We start from the raw sequence: 26,501 nt of genomic DNA, 5'->3' as shown, positions 1-26,501 counted from the left end.
GCCAGCCAGGCCTGAGAAAAGATTGATGTATTTTTTTTTTTTTTTTTTTTGAGTTCCAACCCCAAAAATATTCCAGGAAAAGATAGGGGGCAGGCTGGGCTGGTTCTTCAATGGGCTTTTGCCGCCAAGGAGGACAGTGGGCTTAGCCCACATCCAGGCTACCCCCAGCCCGCTTCTCCCCTGCTTAGCCCAGGGAGGAGACAGTAGAGGTGGTGGGGGCAGCCAGGAGGGAGGGGCCAAGGCAGTGATGCTTTCGGGTAAGAAGTTGGGCTGAGGCTGGGGACACAGGGAGGAGCTGCCCATGTGCAGTTACCGTTGCTCAGTGACAGAGCCTCAAAGCTTGGCCAGGGCTGAAGGTACCACACAGGTGTGGGTGAGGCAGGCTAAGCGGGATGGCTGTAGCCAGGGAGCTGGGGAGGGCTCAGGGCTGGCCCTCTCCCCTCTAACTGATGATCTGCCGAGGTCGTCCGTAGCCTGTCATGCCGGCCTGGGAAGCCCCTCTGTTGGTGCCCATCTGAAGGCCAATGACATGCTTTCCCTCCTGCAGCTGGCTCTCTGTGAATTCCCTCTTATGCTCCTGTGCTTTCCTAGAAAAGGAGGAACCAGGATAAAGACTTGCTAGAACTGTGTGTTTTCCACCTGTTTTCTGATCCCTCTTGTTACGTCCTAGCCCAATCCCATTGCCTTCCTGTTTCATGTTTTTTCCCTAATCTAGCTTGCCTCATAGGCTAGGGTGACTGAGCGCAGGAGGGTGGAAAGGGAGGGGTCAAGGAGTATTAAGGACCCGTTATTCCCGATCTCAGACCCCCACTTCATCCCTTATTGGCTATCTGCTTCCCCTAATCCTTCCCGCAAGCTCCTTAGCACAAGCTGTCTCCCACCCCATGTGGAGACACAAGCTCCCTGGGGGCCACATACTTCATAAACCAGTTGGGATCTCCACGGTAGTGCCCATCATTCTTGGTGACTGCCAAGCTGCCCAAAGCCATCAGGGTCCTCTGCACTGCTGCCATGTCTTTGCCTGTGAGAAGACAGGAGAGAGGAGACGAATATCAAGAACGTATAAACAAGACTCCAAGCCAGGGCCTGCCCCCGTCTCTCACAAAAAAATGGCCAAACCAGGGGCTAGAGCTGTCCCCAATTCAAGGGAGGCCTCTCAGTGGGCCCTGTGAGCGTGGCGTGTTATTCTCGGCATATCCCATCCCTGCTGTGTGCAGGCGAGCACACCCCTAGTTGTGGCATATTCTGGTCATCCCCTCTCTCTGCCCCAGCACCCTGTCCTCCTGCCCACCTCCTCCCCCAGCCCTTTCTTCCTCTCTACCTTCAAAGAGATCAACAGTCTGGAACATGTCAGTCTTGATGACCCCATAGTCCTCAGCCGCCTTCAGGAACTGAGCCACCTGCTCCATCTGCTTGAAGACCATGGAGGGCGGGTTCTCAGGCACCTTCACCGGCTTGGAGCCATCAGGGTACAGGCTGTTCACCAGCTTGCTCAGAATCTACCAGGCATAGGGCATAGGACGCAGCTTAGCACTCAGCTCAGGGATTGGTCCAGGACTCACAAGGTGGCACACCCTAGCCCCCCAGCCCAGGGTGCCACTCACCACGCCATTCTTCAGCCAGACCTGGAAGCCCAAGCGCCCACGGTCTGGGCGGCCCACATCAGGGCCGCACTGCACTATGATCCACTCCACCAGCCGCTCCTCCAGCTCCTCGTCGTACTTCTTCTCGATTTTGGACTGCACTTCGCGGCTCATGCCATAGGAAGGACCCTTGTTGGCCATGTTTGGGGAGAGCTAAAGCAGGCCAGGGTGGAGGAGGGAAGGGCAGAGGGTCAGAGGATCAGGGAGCAGCTCTGCTTTCACCTGTGCCAGGCGGCCTTCTGGCTCTGTGCAGGGTACCCAGCCATCCTAGACACTTGTCACAGCACTGCCCATTCAGCCCCTAGTCCAGACACCTCTCTGAACTTGAACACCAGGAAACAGGATACCAGGTCTTTGGAGGTCTAGAGCAGGGGTCAGTAAACTGTTTTTGTAAAGGACAAGACAGAACATAGTTTAGGCTTTGCAGGCCATGTGGTCTCTGCTGTTGCAGTGGGAAAGCAGCCATAGACAATATGTAACAAATGAACATGGCTTTGTTCCAATAAAACTTTATTTACAAAAGCAGACAGCAGGCTGGATTTGGCCCATGAGCTGTAGTTTGACAACCCTTGGTCTAGAACATTCTTTGCCAAGACCAGCCACAGAGCCACTGGAGAGATCTTCCAGAAGCCACATTGCCCGCACAGAATACAGCCAGCTGGGGCGTTTGTCCAGCAGCAGGTGTGAGGGTTTACTGCCTCTGCCTCGAGGAAGCATCACCTCCCACTCTCACCCAGAAGCTGGCCCTGGCCTGGAAGCCGGAACTCCAGAACTGCAGCTCTTTTCAGGTCAGCTCAGCTTCTGGTCTGCAGCTGAAGAGACTAAAACTTGCCCACCCCAGGCAAGGGCTAGGAAGCCACCAAAGCCCAAGAGCTCTTGGCAAAGAAGCTGCATTTCCTCAGAGGAACCAGAGACACCTGGTCTACCCATCGACTTCCCCTCATGCCCTTATGGTCTCATAAGGCTACCCTTAAGGAGTAGCCTGAGTAACCAAGAAGTCAGAGTCCCCCAGGGATCTTCCAGAGCCAAGAGTCTGCCTGCCAGGGAATGGGAAGCCCGGTCCCATCCAGCAACTGCCACCCTGAGGGCCTGGGCCTGGCACTGCTCAGGAGTCCCACTCATGGAGAGGGGTGGCAGCAGGAGCAGGCCAGGCAGGTAGGTCCCTGGGCAGATGGATGGGGGTGGCTGGGAACAGGAACAGGAACCTGACTTGGCCACTAATGTCACCCTAGGGTGCTGTGCCTTCTCTCCAGTGTTTGTCTGAAGAGACTTCCAAAAGAGGTACCAAAGGAAGCCGAACCCATCTCCTGGCCTCAGAGGGTCAGAGGTTGGGAGGGACACACTGGTCTGAGGATGGAGGCAAGAGCGTGCTCTCCCGGCCCCCCCTCTGGTGAGACCCCTCCTCACTGGCACCCCACCTGCGGGAAGCAGAGCGAACACTATCACACCCCAGCGGTCCCGGGCCAGCTGCCCAGCCCAGTGCCCTGCCCTTCCTTTCCCAGGGCTGACAGCCTTTCTGGGCTCGAGTTCCTCATCCGTGAAGTGGGGGTTATGTTATCGACCTCAGAGGGCTGTGAAAATGGGATGGTGTCTGTGAACTCCCTCACATATTGCCCAGCCCTTAACAGAGCTCCTCGAAATGTCAGTTCTTTGCTGCCCAGAGCCAGGCTCCTGGTAATGACCAGGGAGAGAGCCTGCTTTTGACCAAGGAGTGAAAAACTGACCCAGAAATGTCAGTTCCTTGCTGCCCGCTCCAGCCTCCACCCCTTTCTCACCATCATTCCCTGAGCACGCAGCAGCGTTCACATGGACTCATCGAAGCGCCTGCCATTGGGCATCCCTCTCCTCCTTGCGTCTATTTCCTTATGTGTAAAGTGGGGACAGGACCACCGCTGAGGACCCAGTTCTCTGAGCACTGGGGATGAGGTGGGCTTCTGGCCCAGCCAGCCCTCTCCCTGCCAGTGATGCCAGAGACCCCAGAGACAGTGCTCTGTTCCACTGTTCAGCTACAAACAGCCAATCCCTCCCTTCACCCTAAGTGTCCCAGCCCCGCTCCCCAAACACCCAAGGACTCCTGCACAAAGAACTGTGGTCCAAACCCCCAAGCCAGCTGGGACCAGGTGATTTCGGTAGCCCTGCATCCTGGCCTCCATCCATCCCAGCCTGTCTCAGCTTTTGCATCACCATCCCAGACAGGCACCCACCTTCTGTCCCTGGCCCTGCTTCTGCCCCCCACTCCACCTGCCCTCATGCCTGCCTTCCCCTCCTGCACCCCTGCTGGGCTCCTGAGGAACCAGATGGAAAGAGTGTGTGCCCCCTACCCCCCAGCTTCCAGTCTCAGGAGGATCAGAACAGACAGTACAGGTCAAAGCAGCAAGGCTAAGGGTGGCAGGTACACAACACTGCAGCCCCCAGATCTAGAGATAAGATTTGGATTTTGGTCAGAGGGAGGATGAAGCACACACCACCCCCACTCCCACCCAGCACCACCATCCTTCCCCTTCCTCCTCCTGGGTCAGGGTCTGAAGGTGGAGAATCCCCAGAAACCCTTTAGAGTCCTCTGATGAAGCCTCCCCAGACCCACCTTCGAGCCAGTGTGGAGGGGAGAGGAGGATGACTACGGGGCAGCCCACCCAGGGGCATCTCAAGACACTCCCAGGACAGCATGGACAGGCCTGGACCCTCCTGCCCTGTGGCTCCTGCCAGGGCCCCTCCCCTGAGCTGAGGTGAAAGTGGGCAGTGGAGAAAGTAAGTCCGGGGCAAATGGGCAGGTGGCACCCCCTACCAGCAGAAGCCCAGAAACGCGAGTAGAACCAGGGGACCCTGCAGGGCTGCTGTGCCCCTTCTCTCTTCCCAAATAGGAGTGAGCACATCAGGACCTCTGAGAGGGCAGGAGGGTGGCTCCTCTCCACTCCACGTACAAACAGAGTGGCCCGGCTACATAAATGCGCGCCATCCTCACTGCTACCTTTGGAATAGTACCTCGAAAGGAAACTACGCTTTGGAGAAGACCAAGGGTCCCAGGCCTGCCCCGTCCATCACTCCGAAGCTCCTCCTTGGCAGTACCCGCCCCCACCCCTCTGCTACAGTGCGGGTGACCTCCCACTGTCAGACAGTGGAAGGGGCTGCTTGTCGGAAGGACAGGCCTCCCATCTCCACACTCTGCTGCCCCAGACTGTGGAATACAAGAGTTCTGTGGCCCTTCACATTGTCGCAGGGCTATCGCTGCTGCTCAGGCCCTGGGGACCCGCCAGAGTGGGACACCGTGCTCCAACACAGGTGCATTCACCCACTCCTCACATCCTTGGAGGTTCTAGAGGGGCGACAGACAGCAGAGCCTTGGCCTAACCAGCCAGCGCCTGCAGCCTTACGCACACCCTGTGGATGCGGCTGACTGAGATGGGGAGCCTCCCTCTCACCCCGGTGGTTTCCACCATCAATTCCTCTGCACCAGCCAAGTCATCCCAGGCATTACAATGAGCCCAGGGCTGCCCGGTCTGAGAGAGATCCAGGACACTAGCGATCCAGCCCACTCTGCCTGGAGCTTGGGCCCCCACGCAGACTGAGAGGTGAGTTTTTCCCCAGCCAGGAGCTGGCGCCTGGGACTTCAGGAGAGCCTGCCTGAAATGCACCCACTGTTCCTGTCCATCTCCAGCCCAACTTCCCTCCAAGCCCCAGCCAGTGCACTCACAGGGCTTCCTCAGGGCTCGCAGGAAGGAGTGAAGACTTGTGTCTGGGCTTGGACAGACAGGATGGGGCGCTGGCTGGGTGAGGGGTTTAAAGGGCTGCCGCTGTGGTGATGTCAGCCTCCCCCGCTGGCTTGCTCCTCGGCCCCCTCCCTGCTGGAGGAAGCCGGCTCCCCTCCCCACCCCCGGCTCCCCCAGTGACTCCACACAGGCTCCATATTTGGGGAAAGACACCAAGTTGGAGCAGTCTACCGGGGCTGCCGAGACATTCTCTGCATGCTTTGGAGATGGAGCGGGCCAGGGCGGGGCATACTGCCGGCGGGGAGCCGGCCCGGGAAAAGCCTTTTATGGACAGGACCCTGCCCGGACTTACGGCTGCTCCTGCTTCACTGCTTTCTGGCCCCGAGTTTGAGAAGAGGGGGAGTTCAATAGAGTCTGGGTGGAGAAAGGGGCAAGGGGCTGGGGAGCTGGGAATCCCAGGGGTTTGTGGGGACAAACCAGCCCCCCTCTCCTCCTGGGGCTTTTAGCTCTGATGGGACATGAATCCAACCTTTCCTGAGGACCTACTCCACACCAGGCCCTCTGCAGTGCTCTCAGTGAATACTCACAGCTACACTGTGAGGATGTAATTACATCCCCATTTTACAGATGAGGAAACTGAGGCCCCGAGTGCATCTTCCTCAAGGCCACATGGTGAATGGTGAGTGGCAGATCCTGCGCACCTCTGCCGACTCTCGTGGGTGCAGGAGAGGTGGTCAGACCCACCCTTTCAATTGTACCACACTGCCCAGATTGAGAAGAGCTTTCAGTTCAGGTAGGTCTTGAGTTACATGCTTTAGGCTGGGATTTGAGGGTTCGGCAGAAGCTGTGTCCAACTCTGGTCCCCATCCAGTGGGCAGTGTCAATAAGAGGGTCTCTAAGGCCTGGCAGGGCCTGAGACACAAACGCAGGAACAGGAAACTCAGGAGGCTGGTATCCCTTCCTCCCTTTAGTAACAGTCCCTACCAGCCTGGAAAACAGACCAGCCTCTGTCCCTCCACGGAGATGACCCACTCCCATCTTGCTTGTACCTGGCTTCAGGGATCCTGGGGAGAGACAGGAGGTTAAAAAAGGTGAGACTAACAGTGGGGTCCCTGGACTGCCTGCTGTGGCACTCCCCTGCAAGGGCACCTGGTAGGGAGGACCTAACACTGTCCACTACACACACGCCACCACACCCGGCACCACCCCAAGCCAAACAAGGCCCTAGGAGGGGGCTGCCAGGCCTGGCAGAGGAGAGACCCACCTCTGCAGTTCTGCCCACTGCAGCCAGACGCGCTCGAGCCCAGGGGAGGCACAGCCATAGCACCTCCCAGTGGCGCCTGCGGGAAGAGCAGGAAGAGGACCGGGGCCCCGGCAAGGGGAAAAAGCCCACTCCTCCATCCCTGACGCCGCAGACCTCTGGTTGTGTTCTGAATTCACCAAACTCCTTGGCCTCCAAATCGTGTCCTCCTTAGCTGACTGAAGTCTCAATGAACCTTTCAGGGACATATCAAAACTCCCTCCTCTTGGAACCTGCCCAGCTTCCATCACCCTCCTGCCTCAGCCTGCATGCTCAGCAGATTACAAACGCCCCATCAGGGAGCACTGCCTGGGCCTGTGGCCTGTGGCCTGGTGAGCTGGGGGGCACTCGGGTCAGAGGTGAAGCGAGCCTCAGTCTGGCGGGCGGGGCCAGGTGGGCAGAGACTGCTGTTCCTGGGGAGGTAAGCATGGGTATCTGGGGGGATGGCGTGGGAAAGGCTTTTTCAGTAACCAGCCTCTATCCAGCACAGTGCCCCGGTAAGTGTTTACTGAATTAATGCTGTTGCTGGAGAGACAGGAAAAATGGGAGAATCAAGGAACTGCAGTTCCCAGTAGGGCCATGGCTTGAAGGAAGGGGAGATGGAGGCCCTTCGCCTCTCCCCTCATCCTCAACAGCTCCACCCAGAGAGGGAGTGCAAACAAGGGGCCCAACAGCTGAGTCTGGTTTTTTATTGAATGCAAACTCATTCATAGAAAACGGAAATGCAACCATAGAATGGAAACGCTCTGAGAAAAGATCCAGACCCACCTCATCTCCCAGCCCACGCAGAGCTATAAAAACAAGTTTGGGAGAATAAAACACATTCCCATCCCCAAGGCAGAGGCCCCACCTGAGCTCCCCCATCCTTGGCATCTGGAGCGGACCAGGTGGGGGGACGAAGGGGCTCCAAGGACCAGGGTGGCCAGGGCGCCCAGAGCTGGGGCAACTCAGTGTAAACTCCAAGGTTTCGTAGGCATGTGTGTGCGTGACTAACAGAACTTGGCTGAAGACTGGACGGAAACTCAGAAGCCAGCCCTGGGTCCTAGAACGAGGCTAGGACTGGGCACGTACAGGGAAACAGCGCATCCCTTCCTGAAGCCCCTTTCTAAGGCAGGCACTGGGGCGCCCGCGGCTGTGGAGGCGGCACGAGCTGAACTCTTTGTACCGTCCCTCCTTTGCCCCTGGACATTCTTGGGCAGCGTCAATGGCACTGAAAGGCCCCCAGCTGGGGCTTGGCAGGACTAAGGGCCTGGAAAGAAGGAAGGGGTGAGGTGCTTCTCCCTCCAGTCCTGGTGCTGGCATCAGTCTGGGGGCTGATGGGACGAGGAGGTGACCTCTGAACTCAGCCTCTTGAATCAGAAGGCTGTTCTCAAATTGGGCTGACCGCATTGCTAAAGAGCCAGCCCTGAGCACAGGTCAGAGGGAAGATAGTACTCACCGCCCCGGGCCCCTTGCAGGCCTTAGCACCAAAAGTCTGGCACCAGCTGGCCAACCCCCAAAATCTCATACCCCCATCCATCCTGGCTGACTGGAATGGGCAGTGATGACAGCCAGGGACAGCCCCAAAGAGAACTGGGGCCCTGATACAGGACAGAGATTCAGGCCCCAGACTAGGCCCTGAAGCGGGAGTATGGGAGGAAAAAGGGGCCTTAGGTCCCAGGCTGGGGCATTGTGGGGAGGAGGACGGGCAAAATGCAAGGCATGAAATGGGGAGGGTGTTCCTTCCATCCTTCCTCTTGCAGAGGGACAAATGGAGAGCCAAAGGACGGGGGCCCATGGAAGAGAAGAAAGCAGCAATTTGGCCAATGTCCGGGGGTTCCAGGGGAGCAGGCCTCCTCCTTGGCAGAGGACAGCTGCAAGGCTCCATGCCACCCCATGACTGTCCCAGGCCAAGCCTAGGCTAGACCTGGCTGTCCTGCTGCCATCCAGTGCTGGGCAGCGGTGCTGGGACTCATCGCCACAGCACGACAGAGTGCCCGGTCTGTGACATAAAGGAGCTCGGGGCCCCCTGAGGTGAAGCGAAGGGGCCCGGCTCCTGCTAGAAGACATAGATCTTGTCCCGCTGCACAGTGTCCAGGTCGTCATCCAGTGTCAGCAACACCTGGGGGTGGACGCCAGCTCAGCCACAGAGAAGGAGGCAGCTGCTACCTTCACGCACCCACCCGGCTTGGCCGAGAGGCCCGCTTACCAGGAAGGACCCGAACATGGCGATGGAGGAGAGGAAGTGCCAGATGTCGTGGTCGTCAAAGAAGTCGAGGAGGATGCAGTCCCGGTTGTGCTCCCTTGACTCCGCAGGGGTTTTCTTGGGGAGCAACAAGAAAAACCGCCGAGTGACCCTGCTCTGCCAGGGCCAGACCCATCTGCCATCTTGCTCCTGGGCACCCCTCTCTCCAGCCCCAGGCAGGACAGCAGCAATTCTGACCTGTCCCTTGTCCCCACCCCTTCCCGATCTAAGAAATGGCCTATGGTTACAAACTTCTCCCTGAGTTCACTGGCTTCTCTTCCCCTTTCTTTCACTCTTACCCTCCTTCCTTCTGATTCTCTTCCCTTGATCTAAGAGCACAGGGTTGCAACAACCTTGAAGGCCTTCAGCTGAGGGATGGCAGAAGGCTTCTCACCCACTTCCCGGCCTTGGACTCCGCCCCTGCTCTCATCTTTCTGCAGGTTCATTGGTTTTTCCAAAGCACTACTGTCAGGTCACACCCCTGCTCTGGGACAGTAGCCATAACCTGTAGCACTCACGGTCTTCCCTGCTCTACCCATAAGCTCTATCCCATAAGCTCATCCAGGCCGTGTCTGTCTGTGCTACATGCCGAGGCCACAGACATCACCAAGACCTGCCCCACCCTCACAGTCGGCTTGGCTCCCAGATGAGTGCATTCACTGACCTCCAAATCTGCCCCGTATCATTACTACTAAGGTCAGAGCAGGTCTGGGCCATGGGGCTCTTCCCCATTTCCCAAACCTGTTTTTTTTTTCTTTTTTGAGACATAGTCTCGCTCTGTCGCCAGACTGCAGTGCAGTGGAGAGATCTCGGCTCACTGCAACCTCCACCTCCCGGGTTCAAGCAATTCTCCTGCCTCTGCCTCCCGAGTAGCTGGGACTACAGGCACACACCATCACGCCCAGCTAATTTTTGTATTTTTACTAGAGATGGGGTTTCACCATGTAGGCCAGGATGGTCTCGATCTCTTGACCTCGTGATCTGCCCACCTCAGCCTCCCAAAGTGCTGGGATTACAGGCGTGAGCCACTGTGCCCAGCCCCCCTCACCCAGGACTTTTATAGCCCAGAACAAGGCCCACTTCTTCCAGGAAGCTTTCCTGGACTCCTAACTCGGAGAGACCCCTTAGTCTTCTGTCCTCCTGCCCCGTCTTGCCTGTGCCCTTCATTTCATGTATCACATCATAAACAGCACTGAGAGTCATGCACCAATAGTCCTTCCAGCCCTCTTCGTCTAGTTTATGAGTCCCTCAGAGACCATGTCAGACTTAGTTCTGTTCCCAGAATTAAAGCCTGACATGTGGTAGGTGCCCTGCAAGGCAGAGAAGAGAGCCCAGCCTCGCTGGCTTCAAACACCAGCTGTGCCACTCACTGGCGACGTGCTCTGGAGAAGTCATGTGCCTCTCTGAGCCTCATCTGCCTCGTTAAGTAAAATGGAGCTATCTCCAGGCTGGAATTCTAGGAGGATTAACTGGGACAGCTGCTATGAAAGTGCTGGCCTATGGTAGGTGTTCCCAAATGATGTTTGTGTAAAAATTTTTTTTAGAGACGGGGTCTGTCATCCAGGCTAGAGCACAGTGGTGCGATCTCGGCTCACTGCAGCCTCGAACTCCTGCGCAGGCTATCTTCCTGCCTCCGCTTCCGGGGTAGCTAGGACTACTGCACTACTGGTGAATGCCACCACACCAGGCTAACTTTTTTATTTTTATTTTTTTCATTTTTTGTAGAGACAGGTTCTTACTATATTGCCCAGGCTGGCCTTGAACGCCTCAAGCGATCCTCCTGCCTCAGCTTCCCAAAGTGCTGGGATTACAGGTATCAACCACCAGGCCCAGCCCCAAACAATGTCTGAAAAGAGGACTGGCTACTTGTGGGCTCGTGAGGAGCCTGTGGGTGAGTGCTCACCTGCCAGGTGCTAAGTCCCTGGAAGAAGAAGAAGAGTGCGAAGCCCCAGACCACCGAGGTGCAGACGATGCAGAGCAGGGGGATGAGCTTGATCCTTTCCCCACTCCGGAGCTGGGAGGGGCCATGAAGGGACAGCAGTCTGAGGGCTCACCCCTGTCCCACCCCACTGTCCCACCCAGCCATTCCCAGATTCCCTTTCCTCATGGCCTCCCAGGCCTTCAGGACTGCTCCTTGGATTCATACCATTCCACACAACCACAGAGATCAACCTGCCCCCGCCCCAATGTCCACCCCACCCAGCCTCCATGCATCCAGAACCCTGTGTCGGGACAGTGTACTGGCCTGGAGGTGCTCCCTATGCAGGGGGCTCCACTCAGATTGGATGGCAGGATGGTTCCTGGGGAAGCACCTGATCCTGGGAGGCCCACACCCTACCTCCCCTCGGCCCCTTCTGCATGGAAAGGGGCACTTACAACGGCAGCCTAAAATGCCACCCATTTCAAGGGTCCTTGGAAGGGGCTCAGAAAATGGCCTTTGGGCTGCAGTTGGCTCCTAGGGGCCCATGCAAGAGGCTTTAGCCTCTCCCTTCCGCAACCAGCAGTCTCACTGCCCCTCAGTGCTGCCGGGACCATCTCTCTCCCCAGAAAGCAGAGGATCTGATAGAGTGCCAGCCCTGCTCACCTTCATGATGATGTAGAAGGCGAAGTAAAGGAGCAGGTTGCAGATACCAATGGCCAACAAGTAGGAGGCGAAATCGTTGGGGCGCATGATGAGCCCATAGGCAGCCCTGGCAGGAGGGACGAAGGGTGGTGAAGCAGAAAGGCCAAAGGCAAGGAAGCACTCTTCCTGCCCTGCCCCGCCCCACCATGTTTTATTATGATGTTGGGCTGCATTCCGAGGCCCACAGAAGACTCTAGAAGCCCAGATGCCAAGAGAGAGAGGAGAGGCCAAGACCTCTCTTCTTAGCCCTCATGTCTTATGCCCAACATTTGGAAGTTGTCCTCAGCCCCTGATGCAGCCAGTGGCTGGCTGAGTCCCCAGCTGTCCACCCAGCCAGGCCGCCACCCCCGACTGTACTCACAGTGACCAGTTGATGACATTGCCCATGACCAGCAGCACCATGCGGTCCTGGAGGGAAGCAGGACACGGGGACTGAGGGCAGGGCCAGGGAGGGTGGTGGAAGAAGGCCCAGCCAGCTGGTCCCCACCCTCCCCTGGGTCCTCAGCCCAGCCCCACTCCCCCATCAGAGGGAAGAAAGGAGATGTGGAGAATGGGGCAGGAGAGCCGGGCAGGTACCACGTAGAGCGGCCCGCTGCACTGCCGGATGCAGTCTGTGTAGAGCACGTGGAGGATGCGGCGGAAGATCCCCGAGTCTGCACAGAGAAGGGAGTGGCGCTGACAGGCACGGGGCACCCTCCTTTGCCGGACCCCTGGGATGTGCCAGCTGAGGAGCCCAGGCCTGATCTAATTCCTCACCCAGTGACTCCTCCAGGGCCCCCAGGAAGACAGAACCTGAACAACTCCCGTGCGTCCGGGTTCCTGAGGCCTCCCAGACCCCTCCCCCAGGCCCTGCCCCAGGTGTGCCCTCACCCAGTTTCCAGCGGCCCATGTAATAGAGCTGCGTGCTGAGGAGCAGGGTGGCAATGATGTGAATGACGGAGAAGACAATCCAGAACGCCGTGTTCCCTTTGCCAAAGACCTGTCGGGAGGCCACCAAGGGCAGCGGTGAGGGCTCAGAGGGAAGTGGCTTGGATGGCCCACCCTTCCTGGGGCTCGCTGCTCAGCCAGGCTGGGACTCAGAGAGGGGCCCAGGAAGGCATCTCAGGAGAGGAGCAGGAATCTCTCATGCAGGAGGCGGCGGAGGGTGTGCACCACGTGTGTGAATGCGCGTGCACCTATCCTATCATACAGGCTGAGCAGAGCAGGTCAGGCCCTCACCACGCCCAGCACAGAGAAGAAGATGACGATGGCCAGGCAGGCGTAGGCACTGTAGGCACTGGCGTTGATGTCCGGGTGCCGCTTCTGGTAGAGCTTGAGCATGCAGAGTCCGGCGATCATGTACATGAATGATGTGTCTAGGATGAGGGACACGGAAGGGAGCTGCAGAAATGGCCACCAAGTCCCAGCAGAGAACTCCTGGCCCCAGCAATCCCAGAGGAAGAGAGAGCCCTGGTGCCCTGCCATGGCTGTGGAGCGAGCTGGTGGTGGGGTGGCACTTGAACTTTAGTACCTTAGTTGTACCTGCCACACCACACTGCGTACATGCCACACCACACTGCCACCCCACTGGCCGTCGCCCAGAGTCTAACATCTCCTGAAGACAGAGACAACTTGGTCTGTGTCTTAGTCTGTGAGCACCCTGAGATCAGGGACGCCCTTTTATTTTTTTGGAGACAGAGTCTCACTCTATTGCCCAGGCTGGCGTGCAAGGGCAGGATCTCGGCTCACTGCAACCTCCGCCTCCTGGGCTCAAGCAATTCTCCTGCCTCAGCCCCCCGAGTAGCTGGGATTACAGGCGTGCACTACCACACCCAGCTAATTTTTGCATTTTCAGTAGAGATGGGGTTTCACCATGTTGGCCAAGCTGATCTCAAACTCCTGACCTCAGGCGATCCCCCCGCCTCGGCCTCCCAAAGTGCTAGGATTACAGGTGTGAGCCACTGTGCTCGGCACAGGGCCCCCTTCTTAATTATCCTGTTTTCCTCAGTGTGGCACATGCCTTTACATAGGAATAGCTTGACAGACAAATGAAGGAGCATCTAGGTGCCCATGTTTCATAGGCTAAGATGTGTACACACCCAGGCACGCCAGCCTTGGAGTTTCCTACAGGGCTGTCTTAGCAATCCCTGTAGGTGACCTGGGGATGGTGAAGGACTCAGGCAGGTCCCTGCTGCGGGTAGAGCCAGAAAAGAAGGAGGCTCCACTCACCGAACTGGAAATTGGTATAGTTGGGGCACACGTGATAGCAAGCACTGAGCAGCCCCTCCATCATCAGGGCTGTGCCCATGGCGTAGAACAGCCCAAAGTGTTTGGGGATCCCACATTCCTGTTGGGGAGAGAGAGAAGGGAAGGGAGGGAGGAAGTGAGGCAGGAAGAGAAGAAGGGACCCAAAAGAGGGACCCTAAGAGGAGTGGAAGAGGAAAAGGGGTGGAGTGTGTGTCGAGTGTGGGTGTGCGGGGGGGGGCTGGCCTGGAAAGGCTGGGCAAGGGAGGGCAGGGCAGGGTAGGGCAGGCTGGGATGGATAGGGTGGGCCAGACAGGGCTGGGGAGGGGAGAGCTGGGGAAGGCAGGGCCAGGCCTGCCAGAAAAGGCATCCTGGAGCCAAGGCTTGGGGTCTGTGCGGGAGCTGAGGCTGCGGCAGGCAGGCAGGTGCTCCCTCACCAGGGCATAGAGGTCGTTGCGCAGCAGGGCCCGGTTGTGGTTGATCTCCCGCTGCAGGATGATGAGCAGGAAAAGCAGCCCCAGCAGGATGTACCCCAGGTTGCTGAGGATGTTGTTGAAGGCGCTAGAAGGGGCGACACAAGGTGGACTGTTTGGGCCTCACACCCAGGCCTCTTCCCTAGCCCGGGCAGGCGTTGCAAAGCCCCAGCCCTTGCCCCATTTCACCCTTGGCCTGGACAAAGGGCCTCCCAGCATAACCCCCACCTGAGGTTGCCCAGCGGGTGGGCGCAGAGGAAGTTGTAGTAGCAGATGTCCTGATTCCCTGTGACATTCACCACCTGTAGCAGGAGCAGGGACAGGGAGTGGGTCTGTCGTCATGCCCAACTCAGCCCACACCCCGCCACCTGGGCCCCTTTGGCAAAAAAGAGCAAGTGCCACTACAGCTAGCAGGTGGGAACACACAGCACCCCAGGCATGCGCTCCTTCTGAGAACACGGATGCCAAGCAGCACAGTCACTGCCCCGCTCAGTAGGCGTGGCTGAAAACCCCGAGGCATGACTGTGATGGAAGTTCTTGCCCCATGGGACAGAGACAAGGGAAGGGAAACTGATGCTTACAAAGTCCCAGGACTTTGGTTTCATAATCTGCACAACAAACCAGGGAGGGGCTGTCCCCATTTTGCAGATGAAGAAACTGACACTCAGGGTTGGGGGGTTATGTGATTTGCCTTGGGTCACTCAGCTGGGAAGGCAGAGCTGGGATCTGAACCCAGGTCCTGCGATGGAAGACCAGGGCCCCAGGCTGGGAGGCTCTGAACTTTGGGGCAGTGTCCCAGGCTGTGGGAAAGGTGAACCTGCCCTGCCCTCTCACCGTCTGGTAGGTGATCACCAGCTGCACCACAGGAAGGGCATAGAAGACAGCAATGGTGGCGATGTTCCTGAGGAGTGGGAGGGCGGCAGTGAGGCAGGCGGCACCCAAGGCCGCCACACGCCCACCAACAGCAGAGCCCCAGCCACTCGGCCCGCTCACCAGAAGTAGATCTGGTACTTTTTCCGCAGAACACGCTTGTCCTTCCGTGCCAGGTCGGCCACATAGAGGTATTGCTGGGGAGAAGCTGGAATCAGCCCCACTTACTGCCACTGGGGAGAAGCCCCTCCCCCAGGTTAGAGGTGGACAAGAGGGGCCTCCCTCAGACAGGGCCGAATGCAAGTGGGCAGGGTTCAAGGCCATCCCACTGCTTCGGCCACTTAGACCCAGGGTTTGGTCAATCATGCCGGAAGGGGTTGGGGCTCAAGTTAGTTTCCCCGGCATCTGTCCTGCCCCAGCTGAGCCCCTTCCTTCTGCTTCCGTAAATGCCATGTCAGTAGGAACATGCTGGGGCAGGAACACAGAATGTCCCTTTCTTGGGAAACGCCTGACCAGGCCAGGCCCATGGGTCAGACCTTGGTGCGAATGACATTCTTGTCGGAATCAATGTCGGTCAATGTGTCATAGTCATCCTCCTCCACAGAGCTCATGGAGTCCACTCGGGGCCGAGTACCAACAGGTTCAAAGGAGCGGCCTGGAAAGGGCAGGGAGGGAGGGGTTGCACCGGTGGGCACAAAACCCACAGTGGCCCTCGCCCATCTGAGGCAATTATAACAATTATTAGGCAGTAGGGAAGAGGCAAATTGTGGGCTGGGGCTCAGAGCTGGGGTGGAGGTGGGCTCAGGAGCTGGGAGGAGACATCAGGTGCTCCTAAGTCCTGGGGGAGGATGGTAGACTCTAGAAGAGGCCCACACAGGAGCCACTCTAGCTTTGCTCTGTTCCTGGCACCCCTCATGGGCTAGGGCTTCCCAGGCCAGGACCCTGAGGAGACCCCAGGCAGCAGACACAAACAACAGGATTGAACTCGGCAAGTCATGCTGATTAAACGGCGCCCAGCCCTGTGGGTTCTGAGAAGACACTGGCTTGGCTGCCACTGGATTAAAGACCCAGTGGGCCTGGGGTGCAGAAAGAGCATCTCTCCTTTATTCAGAGGCCAGAATGTGACCCCCGAGCCTGTGAGCCCTCCCCTAGCAGGCCAGGGAGTGAGGGCGCTGGCAACACAGACGATAAACTAGAACATCCAGCGTGGGGGGAGCAGAGGCACCAGCCCCCCAGCCAAAGGAGTCTGTGTCGTGCTGCTGTCTCAGAAGACACAAGAGCGGGCAATTACTGGAATTACATGGGAAAGCCATGCACATAGAATCTTTCTGGCCCCAGAGCCGGCAGTCAACCGGAGCCGGCAGGCACTGATTGGCAAAACGGCCCTACCCCCTCCCCACGTCTACCCATGGCAATGCACAGCTGCCGCATCTGGCCAGAGGGGAGGCGCCGCTTGAACTGGTCGTGCCCTTCAAAGGAAAGGGAAAGTTACCAGGGAACTGGGGCCAAAGAGGAGGGGATGAGGGAAGAGAGGGGTTAGGAAAACAGCAGGCCTTTCCTGGGTTCCAGCATCTGACAGAAGAGGCAACCGCCCACCGTGACATTTTACCTAGCCAACACCAGCCTGCACCACACAGCCCCTCCCAGCCTGGCCCACTCACCCTGGTAACCATAAGAGAGGTCCCCAGCGCCAGCGCTGTCAACCAGACCATCCGTAGATCCAGAAACATTCTCTGCGAGGAAGGATCAATGGTGAGGCAGGAAGGAGAGGCCGCAGGGAATGGGGCTCTGAGCACCCGCAGAGGGTGTGGGGGCCGGAGGAGGTGGCTCCCACTCTACTGCCTCAGAGGTGGTGGCCTAAGGAGACCAGGTTGTGTCCCCGGCAAGCACGGCGCTGGCTTTGACACGTACCAAAGGAGCCATAGTTGTAACCCTCATAAGGGGAACTGCCAGGAAAAGAATCAGCCAGGACTCGAGGGTGACCTGCAATGAGAAGTCAAGGTTCATTAGCGCTGGATGGAGAGAGAGGGCTAGAGCCAGGAAGAAGAATAAAAAAAGATCCAGAGAAGACAGCCACAAGGAGGCCATGCCAGCAGCCGAGAAGCAGCACCTATCCAGGCAAGCACGCCCCACGGCTGCCACCACCACCCGCCCCAGCCCCCTGCCTGCCTCTCCCATGGAAACAGCACCACCCTTTGTCGTCCCTAAAGAGAGAGAAAGTTCAAGAATGGGCACATCTAAGTTACCAGCAACAAAGACAACATCTGGCCTGCCCACGTGCCCTCCAGACAGCCCTGTGCTCCACCCTCCCTCCCCGACTCTGGACTCCAGCTCCTCTGCCCACAGCACTTGGAGCTTACCAAGGAGAGAAGCTAAGAGAGAAGGTCCCACGCAGGAGGGAGGACAGAAAGAGAGGGGGGGTGGAAGAGAGAGAGAAGGCAAGGTTAATAATCCCAGAGACAGTGGGCCGCACTGCCCAAGGCAGGCAGACACCATGGCTAGACACGGAATAAACCAAGCAACGGCCTCAGCCTCTGAGGTCTGCATGTTAGGGATGCATGGACATCATATCCCAGCCTCACTCCCATCTGTGGAATGTTACCCCAATCGGAACATCCGGAAGCCCCCAGCCCTTCCTCCTTCAACCCCTTAGGGAACCATCCACCACCATCCCCCAAAACACAAAGCACATTGTGCCTGCCCCACCCAGGCCCCCTGGAGGTACCGCTTTCTGGGCAGGCTCGGTCAATGGCCACCAGCAGGGTCTTCTTCTTCTGCCTGCATGGACAGAATCCAAAGGCCACCCAGATGGGACAGGACAAGGATCCCTCTGTATGGGGCTGGCTTTCCTTCTACCTCTCCACTCCACTCTCATCCCTATGACCCTGTCCTCCACCCTTGGTCCCAGGGTTCCTCACAGGCTGGGGAGCAATATGGGGTCTCCCTGCTTGGGAAGAAGGCTGAGGGGAGGGGATGGTTTCTAGAGAGGGTCACGGGCCACAGACTCTAACAGTCCCACCATCATCTGCTATGGATGGTGTCAATTACCCTAGGCTGGCTCAGATCCTGCCAGGCGATCTCCCTCACACACCTGCCCAACTCACCCAGACCAGGGGAGGGCCCAGCAGTTCCCCTTTACCTCCAGTTCTCCCAGCAGGCCAGGAGGACGGTCAGCAGGTAAAAGGACAGAAATATACCCAGGCAAAAGAGCATCCCACTGACGTAGGCCTCAGCTTCCAGGAGGAAACAGGAAAGTGGATGGGTCAAAACCTTCCACCACCTCCCATCATGGCACCCAAAGGCCTTCATGTCCTCCTCTGCCCAGCCCAATCTCTCACCCCTCTCCCCTCGAATGTAAGGCCCTGCCCAGCCAGTATGAACAACTAGCAGTTCCCCTAATACACCGAACTCTGACACACTCCTATTTTTGCTCATGTTGCTCCCTGTGCTAGAACTTTCTCTTCTACTTCTCCTTTTTTAAGAGTTGGGGTCTTACTCTGTTACCCATGCTGGAGTGCAGTGGCATGATCATAGCTCACTGCAGCCTCCAACTCCTAGGCTCCATCCTTCCACCTCAGCCTCCTCAGTAGCTGGGACTATAGATGTGTGCCACCACACCTGGCTCATTTTTTAATTTTTTATAGAGATGGGATCTTGCTATGTTACTCAGGCTGGTCTTGAATTCCTGGCTTCAAGCAATTTCCCTGCCTCAGCCTCCCAAAGTGCTGGGATTATAGGCTTGAGCCACTGTGCCTGGCCTCTCAAAAACTCCACCTTGACTTAACCCTCAAACCACAGCTCAGGGACTGTGTCCTCTAGGAAGCCTTCTCTATCCTGTATTTCCACAGTGACCTGTCCTTTGCTCACCACAGCTCTTAACTGCCTCCTGTTCCTCTAGAAAGGACCCCGCCCCCCTGTGGACTGCTGCCTTAGCATACCACCTGGCATATAGGAGATGCTCAATAAATATTTGCTGAATAAATAATCCATATAAGAGAGGCACCCTTGGCCGGGCGCAGTGGCTCAAGCCTGTAATCCCAGCACTTTGGGAGGCCCAGACGGGCGGATCACGAGGTCAGGAGATCGAGACCATCCTGGCTAACACGGTGAAACCCCGTCTCTACTAAAAAAAATACAAAAAACTAGCCGGGCGAGGTGGCGGGCGCCTGCAGTCCCAGCTACTTGGGAGGCTGAGGCAGGAGAATGGCGTAAACCTGGGAGGCGGAGCTTGCAGTGAGCTGAGATCCGGCCACTGCACTCCAGCCTGGGCAACAGAGCAAGACTCCGTCTCAAAAAAAAAAAAAAAAAAAAAAGAGAGGCACCCTCTGGCTGGGCACAGTGGCTCATGCCTGTAATCCCCGCACTTTGGGAGGCCAAGGCGGGTGGATCACCTGAGGTCAAGAGTTCAAGACCAGCCTGGCCAACATGGTGAAACACTGTCTCTACTAAAAATACAAAAATTAGCTGGGCATGGTGGCAGGTGCCTGTAGTCCCAGCAACTCAGGAGGCTGAGGCAGGAGAATCACTTGAACCCAGAAGGTGGAGGTTGCAGTGAGTCAAGATCTTGCCACTGAACTCCAGCCTGGGTGACAGAGCAAGAGTCCAAAAAAAGAAAGAGAGGCACCTTCTTTCCCCTCCTATTACAGTCCCTTAGGGCCCCATGTAATCATTCAGTAAATATTTATTGAGCACTGAGTAGGGGCCTGGTACTTTCCTGCTAATTTTGTCTGCTAATTTTGTGCTGGCCCTCATAATTAGTGAGATTCATTGGGCAAATTTTACTCCCTTTGTCATAGAGACAGGGAAACTGAGATTCAATCTTATAGCAGTGACAAATTAGGATATGTTTCTGAATATGAGATTAAGAAACATCCTTCAGGGCCGGGCGCGGTGGCTCAAGCCTGTAATCCCAGCACTTTGGGAGGCCGAGACGGGCAGATCACAAGGTCAGGAGATCGAGACCATCCTGGCGAACACGGTGAAACCCTGTCTCTACTAAAAAAAATACAAAAAACTAGCCGGGCGAGGTGGTGGGTGCCTGTAGTCCCAGCTACACAGGAGGCTGAGGCAGGAGAATGGCGTAAACCCGGGAGGCGGAGCTTGCAGTGAGCTGAGATCCGGCCACTGCGCTCCAGCCCCGGCGACAGAGCGAGACTCCGTCTCAAAAAACGAAACAAAACAAAAAAAAAACATCCTTCAGAATAAATAAGATTATGCTAAGAAAGCAAAATTAAAGCTCTTTCTTACAATCAGGTAACACTGCTGATAAGTGGCAGGAAGTGAACTGGACCTCAGTTCCTCCATCTTTAGTCATGAACTCTCTGTCCCACATCACACTGGAACTCACTTCCGGGCCCTCCCCATCTAGAAGCCTGCGAAGAACACTCCCCGTTCCTAACCCACCAGCATATCCGCATCCTCATCACCCACTTCAGGGCACACCCTATATCCCAGGTCTGAAAGGAGGAGCCAGAGAGGCTTGTCCATCCCCACTCGGCCACCCGCACTCACATGTGACTGCTTGAGACACCAGCACTGACAGGGTTTTCTGGCGGTGCCCTTGATCGACCGGTTCATCTGGAAGTAAAATGTCAAAGCAGCAAATTGGTTGCCTGGAGCTTGGCTAGAGTCAGTGGAACCAGGCCTTTGAGAGACTGGAGCCAAAAACCCATGTCCTATCAGGTCCACCAATCAGCCACACAGGCTCTTCTGGCTCCCAGAAAGTGACCAAGCCCTCCCCACCCCTAGCCAGGCCCAGGGCACAAAATGTACCTTCTACGAAGGGGTAGAAAGGCAGGGAGCCCCCGCACGCTTGGTCTTCGGTCTTCACCACCACCACCACATAAAAGCTGTTGCTGGGGAAGTCTTTGCGCTGCAGGACGATGATGATAAATATCATCATCACCATCATCATCACCATCATTCTTTTCGGAATACTTATTCTGGGGCCAGACATTATGCTAAACTCTTCATAGGTATTATTTTACTTAATCCTCACAAAGATTCTTTTTTTTTTTTGGAGTGGAGTTTTGCTCCTGTTGCCCAGGCTGGAGTGCAGTGGTCTGATCTCAGCTCACTGCAACCTCCGCCTCCCGGGTTCAAGCGATTCTCCTGCCTCAGCTCCCAAGTAGCTGGGATTACAGGTGCCCGCCACCACGCCCGGCTAATTTTTGTTATTTTTAGTAGAGATGGGGTTTTACCACGTTGGCCAGGCTGGTCTTCAACGCCTGATCTCAGGTGATCTGCCCATCTCAGCAGGTGTAAGACACTGCACCTGACTTTTTTTTTCTCTTGAGACAGGGTTTCACTCTTTTTGCCCAGGCTGGAGTGCAGTGATGCGATCTCGGCTCACTCCAGCAATCTCCGTTTCCCAGGTCCAAGTGATTCTCCTGACTCAGCCTCCCGAGTAGCTGGGATTACAGGCATGCACCACCATGCCAGGCTAATTTTTGTATTTTTAGTAGAGATGGGGTTTCAGCCTGTTAGCCCAGCTGGTCTTGAACTCCTGATCTCAGGTGATCCGCCCACCTCGGCCTCCCAAAGTGCTGGGATTACAGGAATGAGCCACCGCGCTCAGCCCTATTATTATTACAATGAATGAAGTAGGTATGACAGCCAGAAGGGGGTTCTCTACTCTTTCCCATCCGCAAGAGCAACTGGGATTATGGTTCAACTCTCATATATATCAGGGGACTCAAAGTCACAGGGACCGGAAGGCCAAAGACTCAGTCTTGTGTAGCATAGGAGTGGGCAGAGGAAGAAGAGCTCAAGTTTGGAAAGTTACACAGCTTATCGCCCAGCCACACTTCCCACGTGGCCACATGCATTTCCTACCTGTACTGTGATGGCCGCCTTCTTAGTCATCGTCTGGTACATTCCGATGAAGGCTACGTTGTTGTCCAGGTCATAGACAGGACACTGCAGAGGGGCGGGAGAGGCAGATGGATGGGAACCTGGTCTGCCCCTCTCTTTAGCAGCCCTGCTGCCTGCTAGGGAAGAGCAAAAGGGCAGGCAACTCACCAGCACATCCTGGATGGAGATGACTGAGCAGGGGAAGGCCTTGTTGGAGGTCACCTTGACAATTACCGAGTCCACGCCTTCAGGGAACTCATACTTGAAGTACTGAGGGTGCAGGAAGGAGGGGGGAGCCCCATCTCATGAGGATGCTCTCTTGGCCCCTCTAGAAGGGAACCGTCCCCTATAAGCGGGGACCCAGAATCCTCTGAGGGACGGGCAGCAGGCTCTCTGAGGAGACAGGCCTTGACCATAGCAGCCCCTTTCTCTGTATACCACTCCCTTCAACCTCAGCAGGGCACTCAGTGGAATGCCGGAGAGGCAACCAGACTCCACGTCTCTGCACAGTCCCATGCTGTCTGTCCCCTCACCATGTCAGGGCCAGAGCTCCTGTTTCCAGAGAGCCCTCCATGGAGAAAACAGCCAATTCAAAAGTCCAAGCAAAGACTGCTGACCACTCCCATTCTCATATTCAAGCTCCCCCATTTCTCCTCTGGAGCAATCAACAGGGAGATGATACCTGGGGCTGTGCTGCTGTAGTATTGAAGCTGAACTGCTCCCCGGTCCTGCAGGGCAGAGAAGATCCCCCAGTAGTCACTCCCAGAGCCTGCGGAAGAACTAGCCCCCGTGGTCCCTTTGCTCTACCCTGCAGACCTGAGCACAAAATCGTCCATGCGGCTGACCCGGAGCTGGTACGTGGTGTTGACTGGTGACAGGGTGGACACATCCACGTAGAAGAACTGAATCTCTGACTCATTCTTGGTGGGGGGCTGACACAGGGTTCGTTCCACTTTTTGGTAGAGGTACTTGCGCTGAAACCTATGGCCCGAAGCAGAGAGATAGGATGTGAGCACTGTCCCAGCTGGCCTGCCCCTCCAGAGGAGCGAGGCCCCACCTCCCCCGGTCTGGTCTCCACCACCTCACTGCGAGGTGCACAAGCTCCCAGCTGGCACACTCGGCCCTTGTGCTGTTGACGAGCCTCCCGGCCCAGGGAAAGGGGAGGAGAAATGGGGGGGTCCTGGTTGAGACTCCAGGCAAGGACTGGCTGAGGCCACCCCACTTCCCTGATGCCCAGATCCTACTCACATCCCTCGCAGGATTAGGGGCACCTGGAAGGACACCACAGCCTCCTTCTGGCGGACCACAAACAGCAAAGGCGCCCCCTTCTGCTTGTTCAGGACGTTCACGGACACACGCACGCCCTCTGTCTGCAGACGACATAGAAATGCCTCTCAAGCCTCTGCCACCAGGGACACGTGGCTCCAGAGACTATGAGCCCTGCCCTCCATCATGCCCGCCACTTTGGTCTTTCTCCATCTCAGTCGGGCCAGGGGGTCATCTCTGCCCCTTCTTCTGCCAGAACAACCCCAGACTCCGGGAAGTGCCTTTAGATATGAAAAAGGAAGAAAGGACTCTAAGCAGAAAGAGATCAAACTTCAGAGAATCAGGCACTGGGGGCACATCCTGCCCTGCCATAGAAACCAAAACCACTCCCTGTTCTGAAAAAAAAAATCAGATTCCCCATTCTCAAGAAAGCAAGAGACCCGGGCACAAGACCACACAGCCAGGTTGCAAGAATTCTCCCAATCTCAGCTGTCTGGGGTCTAGACTTCCCACACTAGCTGTGTCTGTTTCAACTCAGGGACTCACAGCTGGGGAAGAAACCAGGAAAGACCTGTGCTGAGCACAGCTCCTGGCCGGCAGACATGTGCTGGGCAGCAGGACCCAAGCAACTGCAGGGTCTCGCCCTCTGCCAGGAAACAGGGAGTCTCCAGGATACCCCATTTCTATCCATGTGCATAGGATGCACAGGCCTGCACACACACACATGTACACACCCCCAAACACACATGAAGACACAGGAGAGCAAGAAGTGCTCCTCAACCTTCCTTGTGAGCCAGGAAGCCAGCAGGAAGCTCTAGTTAACAACTAACCTGGGGCCAGAGCCCAGAGGAGGGGTAGGTATTGAAGGCCATGTTGTATCCTTAGCTCCCACCAAGGGACAGGGCTGTGGAGAAATCACTTTACTTCTCTAAGTCTCAACTTCTCCCTCTATAAGATGACAGCCAGGTGCGGTGGCTCACGCCTGTAGCACTTTGGGAGGCCCAGGCAGGAGGATCACCTGAGGTCAGGAGTTCGAGACCAGCTTAGCCAACATGGTGAAGCCCCATCTCTATTAAAAATATAAAAATTAGCTGGGTGTGGTGGCAGGCACCTGTAATCTCAACTATGTGGGAGGCTGAGGCAGGAGAATCACTTGAACCCACAAGGTGGAGGTTGCAGTGAGCTGAGATCACACCACTGCACTTCAGCCTGGGCAACAGAGTGTGAGACTGGTCTCAAAAATAAAAATAAAAACAAAAAAGATAAAGTGATCTTCACCCTTGGAGCTATGAAGGAGCATATATAAACAACGGGAGCTTAAAGGAAAAATAAAACTAAATCCATCTTTGAATGCTTGTTATTGGGCTGCTGAAACCCAAGCCCTAGGGCAGCATTTCCCAAGAGAGTAAAAACCACTGCTCTCCAGTGCCTTTAGATATGGGAAAAAAGGAAGAAAGGACTCTAAGCAGAAAGAGATCAAACTTCAGAGAATCAGGCGCTGGGGGCACATCCTGGCCTGCCATAGAAATCAAACCACTCCCTGTTCTGAAAAAAAAAAATCAGTTTCCCCATTCTCAAGAGAGCAAGAGACCCAGGCACAAGACCACACAGCCAGGTTGCAAGAATTCTCCCAATCTCAGCTGGGGTCTAGACTTCCCACACTAGCTGTGTCTATTTCAACTCAGGGACTCACAGCTAGAGAAGAAACCAAAGAGAAGTCAGGGTGAAGTGGATTTTTCACAGTGGACAAATTCCCCTTCTCTTCCCACCCAACTTACAGTTGGCCTTATAAAAGCTCTGTCACCCTCAATTTACAAGGCCAGCTGGCTCTCCCAGGCAGGAAGAGGGCTGGGAAGCCCTGCATTCATCTCCCTGGGGAGTTTCAGATGTAATTTGCCTGCACAGAGCTTTTCAGTTCTGGGCGTCTCATTCCCTTGAGGTTTTCTGGGTAAGCCCAGTAATAAGCCTGTTTCCTCTCCCACCCAGACCCCACAGAGCTGTCAGATTCTGGGGTTTAGGGTAGAGAGCAAACCATGTGTGCTCAGACCACAACTGATGGAAGAATGGGGGTAGAAGAGAAGATGGGAATGAGCCAACTTCAAAAACTGCCCAGCTGGAGCTTCAGAGAAACACTGGTGGCAAAGGAAGGAGGACTGGTCAAGAGGCTCCAGTGTGGTTCTGGGAACTGGGAACCCAGCAGGGCGGCTCGTTCATGGGGCCTCCCAAAAGAGTAGCGGGGTGACACAATCTCCTAGCCCTCGTCGGCTCCCCCACTCGCCTCTGACCTCCCAGCCCCCAGCCCTCACCCGGTTGCGGGTCACAGTATGGTTGAAGGTGTAGATGTTGACCAGCTCGCTGTTGACCTCGTCCACGTAGGTGCGCTCAAACTCGGCGTCTTTCTGCGAGACGTTCTTGGGCCCCAGAACCCCCAGATAGCTCTCGACCGAGGCCACCAAGAACACCAAGAAGGGCAAGCCCAGAGCGAACATGGCCCCGGCAGGGCGGCAGTGGCAGCGGTGGTGGCGGCGGCGAAGGCGACAGGCGACAGGACACCTCCGGGACGGGTTGCGGCTGCGGCCGCAGCTTCCAGCATCTCACCAGGACCAGAACTTTAACCCTGGCCTGAGATTAGGAAATGTTCCCTCCCAAGAGCCGCGGAGAGGCTCCCAGGGTCCCCGCAGGGGAGGGGGCGGCCGGGAGGGGGCGGGGAGGGAGGGGATGCGGGCTATGGGCAGGGGTCCCAGCTCGCGAGGGGGCTGAGTACGGCCTGAGACCCTGGAGCCCCGGGCCAGGGCCGTGAGGAGGAGGGCGGCTGGTTGCCGGGAGCCCGGAGACGCCGGGAAAAGGGAGGGAGGAAGAGCAGGCGGCGGGGGCTGGCCGCTGAGGGAGGCGAGTCGCGGGGTGAGGGGCGCGATAGGTGGTAGCGACCCGACGCCGTGCTGGGCTGCGAGTTTTCCGAGGTGAGGGCCCTTTAAGGGCGGGCGGACGCGCCGCCCCGACGCACAAACACTGGAAAGTGAGCTGCGCCGCTGGGCGATAAACAGCAGGGCTGCTGGCCCGCCCGCTGACGTCAGGGGAAACTGACACAGATTTAAAGGACCAGGTCCCGCATTTGTCCTTAAAGGGGCTGCAGCTGTCTAGCTGGAGGGGAAAGCCTGCAATGCCTTCTACAACTCCTACCCAGCTCTCTCCCGTTATTCTCACCATCTCTGAAACTCATGTTGGAATAGCCAGATGTTTCTGTTAAGGATCTCCAAGTGTTGGGTTCTTGTTGAACAACTCCTACCTTTGCTCAAACATAAGGATTCCCCCCTCCCCGC

General features: G+C 56.6%; 2 protein-coding genes and 1 long non-coding RNA gene across 6 annotated transcripts; 1 reads left to right on the top strand and 2 right to left on the bottom strand.

The window, feature by feature from the left end:
• Nucleotides 1-37: 37 nt before the first annotated feature.
• LOC105476439 (transgelin) lies at nucleotides 38-5,468 on the bottom strand. The gene is made up of 5 exons (XM_011732403.2): nucleotides 5,335-5,468; nucleotides 1,605-1,796; nucleotides 1,322-1,499; nucleotides 919-1,021; nucleotides 38-587 (listed from the first exon to the last, which is right to left on the bottom strand). Exons 2-5 carry the CDS (start codon nucleotides 1,782-1,784, stop codon nucleotides 443-445), a joined length of 606 nt encoding a protein of 201 aa, XP_011730705.1. The 5' UTR covers nucleotides 1,785-1,796; nucleotides 5,335-5,468; the 3' UTR covers nucleotides 38-442.
• Nucleotides 5,469-5,803: 335 nt separating this feature from the next.
• On the top strand, nucleotides 5,804-8,334 carry LOC105476438 (uncharacterized). The gene is made up of 2 exons (XR_984081.3): nucleotides 5,804-6,143; nucleotides 6,322-8,334. It is a non-coding gene; the product is annotated as an uncharacterized lncRNA (long non-coding RNA).
• On the bottom strand, nucleotides 7,324-26,196 carry LOC105476437 (SID1 transmembrane family member 2). 4 transcript variants are annotated; one of them, XM_011732398.2, is made up of 27 exons: nucleotides 25,488-26,196; nucleotides 23,164-23,285; nucleotides 22,732-22,896; nucleotides 22,598-22,643; nucleotides 22,084-22,185; nucleotides 21,898-21,981; nucleotides 20,836-20,935; nucleotides 20,575-20,640; nucleotides 18,203-18,296; nucleotides 17,789-17,841; nucleotides 17,424-17,435; nucleotides 16,975-17,046; nucleotides 16,725-16,796; nucleotides 15,600-15,718; nucleotides 15,187-15,260; nucleotides 15,028-15,094; nucleotides 14,422-14,495; nucleotides 14,158-14,281; nucleotides 13,706-13,823; nucleotides 12,716-12,852; nucleotides 12,368-12,476; nucleotides 12,074-12,150; nucleotides 11,859-11,905; nucleotides 11,459-11,564; nucleotides 10,778-10,888; nucleotides 8,839-8,952; nucleotides 7,324-8,751 (listed from the first exon to the last, which is right to left on the bottom strand). In XM_011732398.2, exons 1-27 carry the CDS (start codon nucleotides 25,668-25,670, stop codon nucleotides 8,689-8,691), a joined length of 2,511 nt encoding a protein of 836 aa, XP_011730700.1. In that variant the 5' UTR covers nucleotides 25,671-26,196; the 3' UTR covers nucleotides 7,324-8,688. The 4 variants fall into 4 exon arrangements, with proteins under 4 accessions (XP_011730700.1, XP_011730702.1, XP_011730703.1 ...); XM_011732400.2 differs by lacking the exon at nucleotides 17,424-17,435; XM_011732399.3 differs by lacking the exons at nucleotides 7,324-8,751; nucleotides 17,424-17,435 and having other exon boundaries at nucleotides 8,770-8,952.
• Between the last annotated feature and the right edge of the window lie 305 nt (nucleotides 26,197-26,501).

The sequence above is a fragment of the Macaca nemestrina genome, chromosome 12 (genome assembly GCF_043159975.1).
Source record: "Macaca nemestrina isolate mMacNem1 chromosome 12, mMacNem.hap1, whole genome shotgun sequence".
Classification (NCBI taxonomy): domain Eukaryota; kingdom Metazoa; phylum Chordata; class Mammalia; order Primates; family Cercopithecidae; genus Macaca; species Macaca nemestrina.
The sequence above is the reverse complement of the archived record's forward strand: the minus strand, read 5'-3'. Positions and strand labels throughout refer to the sequence as shown.